This window comes from Danio rerio, chromosome 17 (genome assembly GCF_049306965.1).
Source record: "Danio rerio strain Tuebingen ecotype United States chromosome 17, GRCz12tu, whole genome shotgun sequence".
NCBI lineage: Eukaryota > Metazoa > Chordata > Actinopteri > Cypriniformes > Danionidae > Danio > Danio rerio.
This window is the reverse complement of record NC_133192.1, coordinates 50,225,374-50,240,112: the sequence shown is the minus strand read 5'-3', so window position 1 is coordinate 50,240,112 and position 14,739 is coordinate 50,225,374. Positions and strand designations below refer to the sequence as shown.

Below are 14,739 nucleotides of genomic sequence, written 5' to 3'. Positions count from 1 at the left end.
TTCAACTGCGAGCGCATGGCGAGGCGCAGCAGACGGTTAAAACATGAGGCATGCAGGGCGTATAAGCAGCGCGCAAAACGCCCTTGGCCATTAGTAAATCACAAAAAAAGGCATATTTCAATGCAAAAACGCATTTGGTGTTATCAGCCCCTAAGTTGGCGGTTCATTCCGCTGTGGTAACCCCCGATGAATAAGGGGCCAATTACATCGAACGTGCTTTTACGTTACAAAAAAACGTGAGGCACACCACACTGCCTTTTTGTTGACAAGAAAGAAAGAAGCACGGTGCGCTTTTTATGTCACTGAGAACGACTTAATCAGCTGCCTATTGTGTGCGAGTGTTTTTGTTGATATTATTATAATTTAAAAATGTGTCAAAAATGCGTCAAGCGCATGCGTATGCTCCGGCGCAGCCTACGTGTGAAAGCATAGCCCTCGCCCTCACCATGGCCGTCAGCGACGCTGATGTGCACCTCTCAAAAAATTAAACTACACGTCACAACGACGTGTAGCGCAAGCCCTGTGATTGGTCGGCTTGATATCGTTGATGAGTGTGGGTGGAGGTGAGCCCAATGGAGCAAGTGTTTACAAGTGTTGAGTCCCATGTAGGAGCTCCAGATGGAGACTGTTGTTTTATGTTTACCTTATGATTTAAGTTGTGGCACTTCGCTGATTCCCGCCTGAAAATGAGCGAGTTTGAGCCACTTTTACTTAAGTTAGCGCTCAGAAAAAAACAAAACACCAGCAAAGAAACTCGACACAAAGAAACATAAACACCCACTGCCAGTTAGCGTTTCGGAAGTATTATTGCAGAGGAATAAAAACAGCGCGTAGAAGTATAAATGCAGGGAAACGCACGTTGCAAGCGCTGTGGGTAACGCCGATCACTTGACGCAGAAGTATAAACCCCCAGGCTTAAGCCGAAGTAAATTGAATAAATGAATGAGATCCTGGTGCATCGCTGCTGAATAACTAAGCGCAAACTTGATCTTTCATTTTTACATTAATCAATAATATTACTGAAATTAATAAAAAAAAAGTGAAAATATAGATTTACTCCACATTTACTCCAGTAAATAAACAAAAATAATGATGGGCTAAAAATCTGAGGAAATCTGCTAAATTCTGCACGCACAGATTCTGGGTGGGAATATTCATTACTTACAATAGAGAAGTGGTCTACAGTTTGAAAAAGTTTTGTATTTCCTTCACCTGTGAAATTGACAGTGCTCTAATAGTGGCGCAAAATTCAAGTGCTGCTACTCAGAAGATATTAAATGCACCAGAATTGCTTCCACACAACAGATATACCATGATCAGTCTGCACTGCTGAAGGGGCACAAGGGGGGCCAAGCATATTTTTCCACCAACCACCCCATTCCACCCCTCTTGAACCACCCCTGTAGGCTGTGGGTTAAATTTGTTTCTTTAAGCTAAAAGCATTGAAATAATAAAATGACCAGACTAGAGTCTTGAACCAAACCTGATTAAAAATCTCTGCAAAAATGTCTTGTAAATTACAGTTTTAAGATCACTGTAGAGCAGTGTGAGAGATTAGTGGTTATTTATTACTATTTTTTCAAGTTATTATTTTATTTCAGTTAGTTTTTTTCTGTGGGGCGAGGCAGTGGCGCAGTAGGTAGTGCTTTCACCTCACAGCAAGAAGGTCGCTGGTTCGAACCTTGGCTCAGTTGGTGTTTCTGTGTGGAGTTTGCATGTTCTCCCTGCCTTCGCGTGGGTTTCCTCCGGGTGCTCCGGTTTCCCCCACAGTCCAAAGACATGCAGTACTAAATTGTCTGTAGTGTATAAGTGTGTGTGTGGATGTTTCCCAAAGATGGGTTGCAGCTGGAAGGGCATCCGCTGCGTAAAAACTTGCTGCATAAGTTGCCGGTTCATTCCGCTGTGGTGACCCCGGATTAATAAAGGGACTAAGCCGACAAGGAAATGAATGAATGAATAGTTTTTGCTGTGACTTTTGTCAGTTTCAGTTAGTTTTATTATTTTCATTTGCTCTGAATTTATAATTTTATTTCAGTTAACAAAACTATGTTTTGACCAATAGTTTTAGTTTAGTTTTCGTTTACTAAAATAAAATCCATCAGGCGCTTCTGATAAATTTCAGTTCCAACTGTGCCTCATAAATGCTGTCACAACACGAAATGGACACTTTTAACACACTGTTCTTTTTCTGACTCCAGTGGGCACCACAGAGCTCCGATGCCAGTCCCCGGTTTCCTTCGCTGGTGTTAGGAGACAAGCTCACAGCAGAACCACAGACAGAATGAGCGGAGGATTGGAGCAGATAGACATCCTGTCCACGGGCATTCTGGTGAAGGAACGATGGAAAATAGTAAGTCTGCAGGTTTCATCCAGTGCGCATCCTCATAGTGCTTTACTTGTTAAAAGACCAGACAGTCTAGTTATTGATTTAGAAGGTGTAGAAAGAAATAGAGGCTCACAATAAAGAAATCCTGCCTCACAAATGAAGCATCATTTAAATCTGCTTTCTGAAAGGAACGTGAAACTGTTTGTCTACATTTGCATATATGAGTGAGACAGTGTTCAGTAAAAAGTGACTCACTCCTCACGCTGATCTCGTAATGTTGTGTGTGTGTATTTGTATATGTGTGTGTGTGTTTGTGAGCATCTGAGTAGGCTACTAAACAGCTCCTTCAGTGCAGTGATACGTTGCTTCCCTTGACGAAACATGTTGTATAATCCTACTGCTGAATCAACCGAGTATAATCCCTGGAGAAATCCAGATCTGTCTCTGTACGGGGAGATCTGAGGAGGAAAGGAAGTGATATGAGAGGGCAAAAGAGATTGTGACATAAAAGACTTGTGATGCCAAGAGAAATAAATAGTAAAAAAACATACACCATAGATAAAATGGATTGACTGCTGTGCTGAGTGCATTGTGAAACTAGTACACAGAGAACAAATGCATTATTTTATATTATATTCTTTTCTATTATGCATTAAACCTAGAAACCTGTAAGGGACCGAGGGTCAAAGGAAACAGAACACAAGCCAAAAATCCTCAATTTGAGATTTAATCTCAACAAATAGGACATAAGTCCTCAAATTAATATAATTTAACAAAAAAGAAAATAAGGGAACATGAGGGCAACATAACCAACCAACACAAAATGACCTAAACAATGAAGAACAGCCAGGCTTATAAACAAAAGGATGAGCTCATTTGAATTACAAAGGGGTAAAGACAAAAATTCTCATTACTACATACAACACAAAAACAAAATAAATGCAATAACAACATTTCCACAAAAATAATAAAATCAAACATTAACCAATACAAACAAATTAACAAAATCAATACATAAATATTTGATCAAAGAGGATATCTAAAATAACTTCTCCCCCTGCATTATTCAAGCGGTTGGTTTGCCCGGGCAGAACCATTTTGCATAAATCCGGCGTTCCCGCCCGGACTCCAATCTTTGCCGCACCGGAAGCCACCTGGCTGCCGCTTTCTGTCTCCAGGGCACCACTCGGTAACTCAAAAAAGAAACAAACATTAATCATACAACGAAACTAATTTGTGTGCACTCCAAATTAATTTAGTAGTAACAATAATGTATGGTTTCTATAAATAAAGCATAAGAAAAAAACTGTGTATTGTGATTTGTATAATAGATACGGAGAAAGAAACTATAAAATTAAATGTCATGTCTGCATAGCTGTGAATATGTTCGCATGGTTGTGTGTGTGTGTGTGTGTGTGTGTGTGTGTGTGTGTGTGTGTGTGTAAATATACGCACGCTGTTTCACAGAACTGTGCGGCCAACCTTTCAGGCCGTCACAAAACCTATAATCACTATTTAAAAACTATATTTACAGTGCATCTGGAAAGTATTTTTAGCGCTTCACTTTTTCCACATTTTTTTATGTTACAGCCTTATAATGGATTAAATTTATTTATTTCCTCAAAATTCTACACACAACACCCTATAATGACAAAGTTAAAAAAGATTTTTTTTTTTTTAATTGTTGCAAATATATTAAAAATAAAAAACCTTAAAAATCACAGAAGTATTCACAGCCTTTGCTCGATACTTTGTTGATGCACCTTTGGCAGCAATTACAGCCTCAAGTCTTTGTGAATGTGATGCCACAAGCTTGGCACACCTGTCTTTGGGAGATTTTGCCCATTCCTCTTTGCAGTACCTATCAGGTTGGATTGGGAAGCGACGGTAAACAGCCATTTTCAGATATTTCCAGAGATGTTCAATAGGATTTCTTTCGGTCTGGGCTCTGGCTGGACAACTTAAGAATATTCACCGAGTTGTTGTGAAGCCACTCCATTATTATTTTGGCGGTGTGCTTTGGGTCATTGTCCTGCTGGAAGATGAACCGTCGCCCCAGTCTGAGGTTAAGAGCACTCTGAAGCAGGTTTTCATCCAGGATGTCTCTGTACGTTGCTGCATTCATCTCTCCCTCTATCCTGACTAGTCTTGCAGTTCCTGCTGTTAAAAAACATCCCCACAGCATGATGCTGCCATGATAGCCTGGTGATGAGCAGTGCCTAGTTTTCTCCAAATGTAACGCCTGGCATTCACTCAAAAGAGTTCAATTTTAGTCTCATCAGACCAGAGAATTTTGTTTCTTATGGTCTGAGAGTCCTTCTGATGCCTCTTGGCAAATTCCAGGTGGGGACTGGCTTCCGTCTGGCCACTCTACCATACAGGCCTGATTGGTGGATTGCTCCACAGATGGTTGTCCTTTTGTAAGTTTCTCCTCTCTCCACAGAAACTCAGAGTGACCATTGTGTTATTAATCACCTCCCTGACTAAGCCCTTCTCCCCCGATCACCCAGCTTAAATGGCCGGCCAGCTCTAAAAAGAGTACTGGTGGTTCAAAACATCTTCCACTTACGGATGATGGAAGCCACTGTGCTCATTGGAACTTTCAGAGCAGCAGAAGTTTTTTGTAACTTCCCCAGCCTTGTGTCTTGATACAATCCTGTCTCGGAGGTCTACAGACAATTCCTTTGTCTTCATGCTTGGTTTGTGCTTTGTCATGCACTGTCAACCATGGGACCCTGTATAGACAGGTGTATGCCTTTTCAAATCATATTTAATCAACTCAATTGACCACAAGTAAAGTCCAATTAAGCTGCTGAAACATCAAGAATGATCAGTAGAATGTACCTGAGCTCAATTTAGAGCTTGACGGCTTTCAACTTTATAGAGAGAGAGAGAGAGAGAGATGTGGTTTATAACAGCATTTACTGTTTAACTGTTTACTTATTATGATTAAAGCCCATAATTAACTTTTTATGCATATAAAATGGTGACAATTTTCAATAAGGTTTACAATAATATTGTTAATTTCTTTAATAGATATACATGAACTCTGAAAATATTTCAACGGCATTAACCAATTATATAGCTAATGTTTGTTTCAAGATTTAAGTATTTAAAGGGCACCAATTTTATCCCCTTAACAAGATGTAAGAGAAGACTTTGGTGTCTTCGGAATGTGTCTGTAAATTTTCAGCTTAAAATACCCATCAGATAGCCTCCAGAATCTGCTCATTTTGGTGACTGAATACACTGTAGCAATTTTTGCAGCCTGTGGCTTTAAATGCAAATGAGCTGCTTCTCACCGCCCACAGAAACATGGTGCCAACATGATCTAGGAAAACCATATTCCTAGATCATGTTGTGGTGGGCCACAAAATCACTGGGATTTGGGTCCTATTTTAACGCCAGGAAAAAAAAAGAGACTTGTTGGGTTTAAATCACTCCAATATGACTGTGGACACACTATACCTACACACATGTCAGGGTTCTGCCACTCTGTTTCTGTCATTGTGTGTGTCTCTTTTTTACATTGTGGCTGCGTGCTTCCGTCTTCTCCAGTTATTGTGAACGCGTGGTTAATGAGTTCTCTCATTGGCTATGTGTTCTTGTCCTGTTTTATATGAGCACTTGGCTTGTGTTGTCTCTGTGTCATGTGCTCTCCTGTCTATTGTCTAGTCCCACTCTTCTTGTTAACCCATTATTATTTAATTATGTTCATCTCTTTGTGTGTTATTTTACTACAGCTTATAATCCCCTCATGTCTGCTGTCTTGTGCCAGTTCATCACCGTATGCAGCCTTGTCTTGTTGTATGTTGCCTTGTTCCAGTCCTGATCCCCGCCAGCCTTTCATCCTAGTTTGTTTTGATTTTTTATTTGTTTTATTAGTGTTTTCCCCCTCGGGGTTGTTTATTTTGCCTTTTATTTTATTTTATTAAGAATAAATATTCATTCACTCTGCAATTGGGTCCTCGCTCCTTTTTCCCCAACCCTATTCGTGACAACACAGTTCTGTCCAAACAGCTTACAAAAGTTCATCAGAGGTGTCCCTTTAAATCATTATTAAAATCTCAATATATATATTTATATGGTATAATCTGGACTGGCATTTGTTATCTAAACGTAGCTTTAGTTAATTCAGAAAAAATATTCAGCTAAAGAACTGTTTTTAACTTCTTATATTTGTGCTTTTTACCTCAGCTGAAAAAAATTGGCGGTGGCGGCTTTGGCGAGATCTACGAGGCTCTGGATTTGATGACCCGCACCAGTGTGGCTCTGAAAGCAGAGTCCGCTCAACAACCCAAACAGGTTCTGAAGATGGAGGTGGCGGTGTTGAAGAAACTTCAAGGCAAGTTGTTAAGTAACGTAGATAGATATTTCTTTTTTAAATGAATTCTTTATAAAATTGATCACAGTTTCCCACAAAAACAATATTAGACAGCACAATCTTTTTCAGCAAATCAGAAGCCTGGACTAATTATGCAAGATAATTAAGCATTGCCGTCACAAGATTAAATTACTATTAAAATATATTGTGGAAATCTGTTTATTCACTTTTTATGCAGTAAATCCCCCCCAAAAATCATTAATCTTACTGAGTTCATCCTGTTTTGCTATTTTCTTGATAAAAGCTTTGAAAGATAAAACATTTTTCACTATGTTTTGAATATTATTTATGCATTACTGGATATACAGTATTTAATGTACATTTCATCTCAGCTACATTTCAGTTTGCAGCATTTTGCTCCATACTTTAATGGTTAGGATTCAAAGAAGGAGTCTCAACAGCTTCACAGAGAGGAAGCATTTCTCATCATAGATGTTGCTTCCTATCTGTGAAGCTGTTGAGAAGGATCTGTAGCCGCTATCCAGCCTGAAAACCAAACCGTGCCTTTACTTCTACTGGGCAAAGAGTCAACAAATCAATTAACAGAGGCCAGCAATGACACAGACATTATCCTCTTTCCCTTTCTTTACAGTCTTCCTCCATTAAATCTTCAACCTCTCTGCTCTGCTTATGAAAAAAATCAATGTACTTGTATCATGTTGGCTGTAATGTGGTAGGACGGAGTGGTTTTATCTTTTCCTGAGGGAAAGACTTGTAACTGGAGATCCCTATATCTACTCACAACACCCACCCCTTTTAGAAGAGATGTAAACAAAACAGACCCTCACAAACACACATGTGCACTCATGACCATAAACAAAACTAAAGCTTTATAAGTTGAAGTCTACTAGTATATAAGTAGCATGGACTTTTATATACAGTTGAAGTCAGAATGATTAGCTCTCATGCTAATTTTTTGTTCTTTTTCATATATTTCCAATATGATGTTTAATAGAGCACGGAATTTTTTACAGTATTTCCTATAATATTTTTTCTTCCGGAAAAAGTCTTATTTGTTTTATTTCGGCTAGAATAAAAGCAGTTTTTAGTTAAAAAAAAAAAACATTTTAAGGTCAATATTATTAACCCCCTTAAGCAGTATTTATTATACAATGATTTGCCTAATTACCCTAACTTGCCTGATTAACCTAGTTAACCTTTAAATGTAACTTTAAGCTGAACACTATAAAATATTAAAATATTATTTAGTGTCATCAAAGCAAAGATAAATAAATCAATTAGAAATGAGTTATTACAACTATTATGCTTAGAAATGTGTTGAAAACAGAAATCGGGGGAAAAATACAGGAGGGCTAATAATTCTGACTTCAACTGTATGTGGTAATGTAATGTATTTCTATAATTTGGTCTACTTGCAACTATATTAATAAAGAAACTGAAGACTCATTCTCGGAATAATCATAATAACAGGAGACTGGAAGAAATGGTCATGTGGCACATCAGAAGGCAAAATAGCTGATCTGATCTGCTATTGCAGCCCAAACAGTCCCAGGAGAGCTAAGCTGCTCTGAACTGTATCCATAAATCTCCCCCTGCTCTGGACTACCCCCCCCCGTTAGGAAGAGTCTAAGGGCATGTGGACAGAAAAAGAAACATTATATGTGACTTTTTGATATGTGAAGTTGCCATTTTCTAAATTTTCTTAGCATTTTCTCTTTGAGTTTTTCTTATAACGTTCAAAATGACATCCTCGATTCAACCTTTACTAGGAACCCTACACTTTTTTGGGGAAATAGTCTTAGGATGCTTTCGCGCCTGTAGATTGATTGATTTGTTCCGAATAGGGTTTCAAATTGTTACAATGTTTAAGTTTGTTTTTGGTGCGGTTCGCTTTCACAGTAGTATCTGGATGCAGCATTTATGATGCAAGCTGAGATTGCATCACTCAGCAATGCAATCTCAGACACAATGCAGTCAATGGAGTGAGTGACGTCACTGTGACGGGTGGCTAAAATTATGCATTATAGGCTTAAATTATAGAGAGAAATAACAGGTTATTCGAGACTGCAATCAGATCATGAAGCGGATCAATGTTGATCTTTTGTTTTTGAGGTGTTAGTGCAGAAATGGACAAAACAGTGGGCCTATTACAAAATATTATAAGATTAAAATATGGAAGAAATATCAAATCGTAACTTCAGTCCATTTTCATAACGGATAAATATCTCTCGATAATATTTCATAATGCTTTCACTCTTGTATTCAACATGAAACACACATTTACTGGTAGGAATGACATTATGATTAGACCATTAGTATCTTAATCAAAATTGACAAAAAAGACTTTGAATAGATGTCCTATTTAAAGCTTGACATTTCTATAGTTTTCAAGTCCAATGGAAAATAAAAAGTAGCTATATAAGCCAATATGGATGTTACCTAATTACCTAGCAAGATGAGTGAGATGCTAATGGTCTAATCCGATTCAATGATCTATGCTAAGCTAAGCTAAAAGTGCTCCTGCCAGACCTGGGGCCTCATGTACGAAGACTTGCGTGGAAATCTTACTAAAACATTGCGTACGCACAAAGCTGTAAATGTGCGTACGCAGAAAAAAATTCAGTTGTATGAAACGCTGCGTACGCCGAATCTCACGCATATTCTTTTGTACATCTGAATGAACGTGAAACTGAGCGCAACATGCACGAGCACAAAACCCCTCCCTGCCTCCTCCCCCGTATAAATATGCTAATGACTATGCTAATGGCAAAACCCAACGAAAAATTAACGGCAAAATCAAGCAAAAAGAGAAACTTTGAACAGAATGTGAATTGGAGGTGCTGCTTTCGGGGGTAGACCGGAGAAAAGCGGTGTTATTTGCAAGTTTGTTCTCCGGAATTAACAAAAAAAAAAAAAAAAAATAGAGTGGGAGAGTTTAGCTGATACGGTTGACACAGTTGGGTCTGAACATCGCACTGAGTGCATTTAAAAAAGAAATAGTGTCGTTTATAACTGAAAAATGTTGCAGTACCTTTAGCAGTCTCAGTGGCGCACCTCATAAGAAGCATGTGATCATGTACTGACATGTTCGAGCATAAACTCGGCTCGAATCCAGCGTCTAATAAATTCTTTCTTTTTTCCCCTGCTACATATCAGATTTTGCCCACTATTTATCAAGAGAAAGACAAGTAGGAATCATCAATAAGTTTGTGCATCATATTTTATATGCACATTTATTGAATGGAAATGTTTCTGATTCATGCATGCAAATTCATCTTCAGATAGTGTCTTTATAGCAATGTGAGTGCGGTAGATCGCTCAGATTACATTGGGAAAACAGGCAACCGCTGCAAATTGTGCTTTAATGTTTAGCTGGTCAACTGTATGGTATGGAAACCTTACATACCTACTATATGAACCCGTCTCATACAGCTGCCATTGCAAGGATCAGACACTTTGTAGAGAGGAATTTAACACAACTGCCTCTAGGAGTCGCCAATGGAAATAAAACAGACACGCACAAAAAATGTGCGTACGCCTGCCAGAAAGCTGCCGTGAACCTGCGCACATTCCCACGTTCAGTTCATTGTTAGTAAATCCAAACGTGAGCGATTCTGAGCGTGAAACCTGGCGTACGCAAAGTTTTTGTGCGTACGCAGCGTTGATACATGAGGCCCCTGGAGATCGGATGAACTTTAAAATGGTAAATTTCAACAGTTTAACTCTACAGTATTTAAAATTTATTTAAACATTTACAGGAAAATCATTTCTAATATGACTGTTTGGTATCTATGCATGTGAAATGAGTTACAATAATATGTAGACTAATGAATTGTCGTCTTGTCACTCTTTCAGGGAAAGATCACGTTTGTAGGTTTGTTGGATGTGGCCGCAATGATCGCTTTAATTACGTCGTCATGGAACTTCAGGTAAGGTCTGATTGACCGGTTATGCTTCTTATTGTGTCTCTAATATTACAGCTGTAATGATGATGCTAATTATTTAGAATTTAACGGGAGGGCAGAGTGCTATAAAGATAATAAATGAACAACAGTGAGGATTAAAGCAACTTTGTGACCCATAAAATCTCTTATTTTGAAACGTAGATGAGATAAATGCATATTTTCTTACAGTATACATGTACTTAATAAGCATTTAAGATGCAAATGTAATAATATGTCTTTATTCATGTAAAATGTTTTGCAGTCAGACTGTGTGCGTAGTTTTTCATTAAACCTCCTACTCCATTAACAATTTACCGCTAATCTGATTAATTGTTGCCTTTCGCAGGGCCGTAATTTAGCGGATCTTCGGAGGAGCATGAACCGTGGCACTTTCACAGTCAGCACTACACTCAGACTGGGACTGCAGATTCTGGAGGCCATCGAGAGCATTCATTCAGTGGGCTTTTTACACCGAGACATTAAACCGGTAAGAACTGCTAGTTTCAACTCTTTTAGCTGCCTATTACAAGGACAGTTAACGGTGCAAGTTAGTTCTCAAAAATGCTGTTCAGAATAAAAAAAGTATCTCACTTTAGTTTCACATTTTAGAGTTTCAGTTTTAGATGCTCCAGGCTTAATAGTGTAAATCAGGGGTCACCAAACTTGTTCCTGGAGGGCCGGTGTCCTGCAGATTTTAGCTCCAACCCTAATCAAACACACCTGAACAAGCTAATCAAGGGCTTACTAGGTATACTTGAAACACCCAGGCAGGTGTGTTGAGGCAAGATGGAGCTAAAACCTGCAGGGCACTGGACCTCCAGGAACGAGATTGGTGACCCCAGGTGTCAATATGCAAAATACGATGGGACCATCGCAACTTTTTTTTTTTTTTTGTGGATGTTTCCCAGTGATGGGTTGCAGCTGGAAGGGCATCCGCTGCGCTAAAAAACGTGCTGGATAAGTTGGGGGTTCATTCCACTGTGGCGACCCAGGATTAATAAAGGGACTAAGCCGAAAAGAAAATGAATGAATGAATGTTCACAAAATATAAACTAACAAAACATTAATTAAACAAACTAAAGCTAAACAAAAAAGTTGCTGTATTTTCTTGAAAGTATAGAAAAAAAGTCAAACTAAAATACCTTTCACTCTCACTGGCATGAAGGCATCGGTAGGCTACTGTGTGGAACACACCAAACAAAGTAGCCTGACAGATGCTCACATTTTCTGGTCCAGAAATAACCCAAAGGCAGACTGTTGGCCTGGTGTGTCTCGTCCCTAAAACATAGGAAAACTTCTAAACATGTCATGAAGAAATAAAGCAACCTTTAATTTTCAGTGCTGGAAATATTTTCATTATAAACATTAATCCTGACTCTTGCCTGATCACATCCTTGTTTTGATAATGTCCATCTTGCACACTTACCTCTTTCTCCTACATCAGCGGTTCCCAAACTCGTCCTGGAGGGCCGGTGTCAGATATTTAAGCAGCGTCCCAAATCGCATACTTATGCACTATTCTACGCCATTTTGTAGTATAAATAGTGTATGTAGTGCGTTCACACTGAAAACTCTAAAAATAATAAGTGCACTTTAATTACCCGGATGATGCACTCATTCAGCCGCTAAAATGAAGTGTGTAATGATGGACACTTCACGCACTCAACGACCGCAGGTTTGCTTACGTAGCGGAAAGGGCGGAGCTATCGGACGCACATGTTGAATAACTTTATTTAATTTGGATGGTGAAAGCAAAATTCTTTTACGAGAGTGATTATAGCGCCTCCCGATAGTGATTGCGGCAACACTCACGGCAGGTATTATTTGATAATTCGGCCGTTTACTTCAATGATTTGGCAACCGTCAAACGTCATCAGGGAAACGGTTTGAATTTCCGCTTAGTAAAAAAAAACATTAGTGTGCCATTTGGGACGACACTACATACATATACTACCCTGTTGAGTGTGTAAGTGCATAAGTACATAGTGCATGAGTGCATAGTGTATAGTGTGCCATTTGGGACGCAGCTCTGGTTTCTAGAAAGCCTAGTAAGAGCTTGATTAGCTAGCCCAGGTGTATCTATTTGGAGTTGGAACTAAAATCTGCAGGACACTGGTCCTCCAGGACCGAGCTTGGCTCTATGCACTGCTGGAGTTGTAAAGCCAACAGTAAACTTCTGCTGAAAGCTTAATGTAATTTTCTATTTTAGAAGGTTGTTCTTACAGCATTGATGTTGTAATGTAACTACAATACATTCAGTTAAATAGACTTAAGCATTCATTTAGTTGTTCAAGCTTAAAAACAAGATGAAAGGATACTGGTGGTGTCATTAGCAACAGGCTAGCACATTGATAATACTGAGGTAAAATAATCTGTCATATTTTGACATAGCTGGGTGAAAATGCAGTGCTTCTTGTTTAATCCGAGACCCACTTCATGTCACATATCTAACAGGCCGCTGAACACACCGCTGTGTACTGAGTGTAACTATAGATACCCTGCTGAAAAATCCAGCTTAAACCAGCCTAGGCTGTTTGGCTGGTTTTAGCTGGTCGACCAGGCTGGTTTTAGAGGGGTTTTGGCCATTTCCAGGCTGGTTTCCAGCCATTTCCAGCCTGGTCTTAGCTGGTCAGGCTGGAAAATGACCAGCTAAAACCAGCTTGACCAGCCTGGTTTAAGCTGGACATAGCTGGTTTTGGCTGGGCTCTCAGCCTGGCTAGGCTGGTCAAGCTGGTTTTAGCTGGTCATCTCCCAGCCTGACCAGCTAAGACCAGGCTGGAAATAGCTGGTAACCAGCCTGGAAATTGCCAAAACCCCTCTAAAACCAGCCTGGTCGACCAGCTAAAACCAGCCAACCAGCCTAGTCTGGTTTAGGCTGTTTTTTTTCAGTAGGGTACAGGGATACTGGAGCCTTTTAAAGCCGCAAAGATCAGCTGGTCTGTTTATAAGTTGACATACGAATGATCCGCTGATGAATCGACGGATGCTTACGGCTTTAAAGCGCTCAAGTGTCCCTATATGTGGTTACACCCAGTAAATAGTAGTGAGTTTGGTAAACTGATGACCTTCATGGCCATTCACAGTAATTTCTGTTCCGTCTTATTGTAATAAATGTCTTGTTCACACTGTTTTCAGTCCAACTTTGCCATGGGCCGATTCCCGAGCACATGTCGAACTTGCTACATGTTAGACTTTGGTTTGGCGCGCCAGTTTACAAACTCCTGTCAAGAAGTCAGACCGGTCAGTATTAATCAGTCACAAATAGTCTTTCTGAATGTTTGTTTGAGCATTTTTTTGTATTGTAAGATTCTTTTCTCTCTTTAGCCGCGTCCTGTTGCAGGGTTTAGGGGTACAGTAAGATACGCTTCGATCAACGCACACAAGAACAAGGTACTGTAAGAATCCCACGTTTACCATGTTGTTGCTTCACAATCTCATCAATTGTTCTTTTAACCGGGATAATTCTGGTCTGATCAGGTATATTTTGATCATATTGTTCCAGGAAATGGGCAGACATGATGACTTGTGGTCTTTATTCTATATGCTGGTGGAGTTCTTAGTTGGTCAGTTGCCCTGGAGGAAAATCAAAGACAAGGTGCTGATCAGGCTGGAAGGAGAACCAGCTATGAAAGCATTTTCTTGTCTGTTGGGATGTAATGATGATGATGATGAAATCTGCTTGTTTATGCATTAGGAGCAAGTGGGAAAGTTAAAAGAGACGTACGATCATCGGCTTATGTTGAAACACCTGCCCCCACAGTTCACTGTCTTTCTGGACCACATCAGCAATCTGGACTACTTTACCAAACCTGACTATCAGGTAAAAAAAAAAATCAAGAGAATGTTGAATTATCTACTGTAATAATGTTCAATCTGACATAAATATAATCTCTCCACTCTAGCTGCTGAGAACTGTTTTCGAGAATAGTATGAGAACCTACAATGTAGTGGAAAACGACCCATATGATTGGGAAAGGATAAGCTCAGATAGCCCAATGACAATCACCGCAACGGCGAACACACCCCAGCACCACACACGCCTCACACCGGCTCAGATGGGGTAAAACATATGACTGCTTCATGTTTAATTGTATTCTTTCAAACATTTGCATTTTTAGTTGCGG

At 39.4% G+C, this 14,739-nt stretch overlaps 2 protein-coding genes across 4 annotated transcripts in view; one reads left to right on the top strand and one right to left on the bottom strand.

Moving 5' to 3' along the window:
- Window positions 1–14,739, top strand: part of ttbk2a (tau tubulin kinase 2a) — a 39,043-nt gene that overhangs the window by 5,095 nt on the left and 19,209 nt on the right. For both annotated transcript variants that reach the window (XM_009293263.5, XM_002665239.8), the window contains exons 2-10: window positions 2,199–2,350; window positions 6,524–6,671; window positions 10,527–10,600; window positions 10,962–11,102; window positions 13,751–13,855; window positions 13,940–14,005; window positions 14,118–14,210; window positions 14,310–14,435; window positions 14,518–14,675. In XM_009293263.5, the coding sequence (XP_009291538.1) occupies window positions 2,282–2,350; window positions 6,524–6,671; window positions 10,527–10,600; window positions 10,962–11,102; window positions 13,751–13,855; window positions 13,940–14,005; window positions 14,118–14,210; window positions 14,310–14,435; window positions 14,518–14,675 (980 nt within the window). In that variant the 5' untranslated portion in view covers window positions 2,199–2,281. The remainder of the gene's footprint in view (window positions 1–2,198; window positions 2,351–6,523; window positions 6,672–10,526; window positions 10,601–10,961; window positions 11,103–13,750; window positions 13,856–13,939; window positions 14,006–14,117; window positions 14,211–14,309; window positions 14,436–14,517; window positions 14,676–14,739) is intronic.
- Window positions 2,597–14,739, bottom strand: part of LOC110438063 (uncharacterized) — a 74,042-nt gene continuing 61,899 nt past the window's right edge. The window contains exons 10-11 of one of the 2 annotated variants that reach the window (XM_073927757.1): window positions 11,758–11,893; window positions 2,597–2,784 (exon numbers count right to left, since the gene is read on the bottom strand). The gene's annotated coding sequence lies outside the window, so the exon portion shown is untranslated. Of the gene's footprint in view, window positions 2,785–3,037; window positions 3,520–11,757; window positions 11,894–14,739 lie in introns of those variants that run through there. The other variant, XM_073927752.1, reaches the window with a different exon arrangement.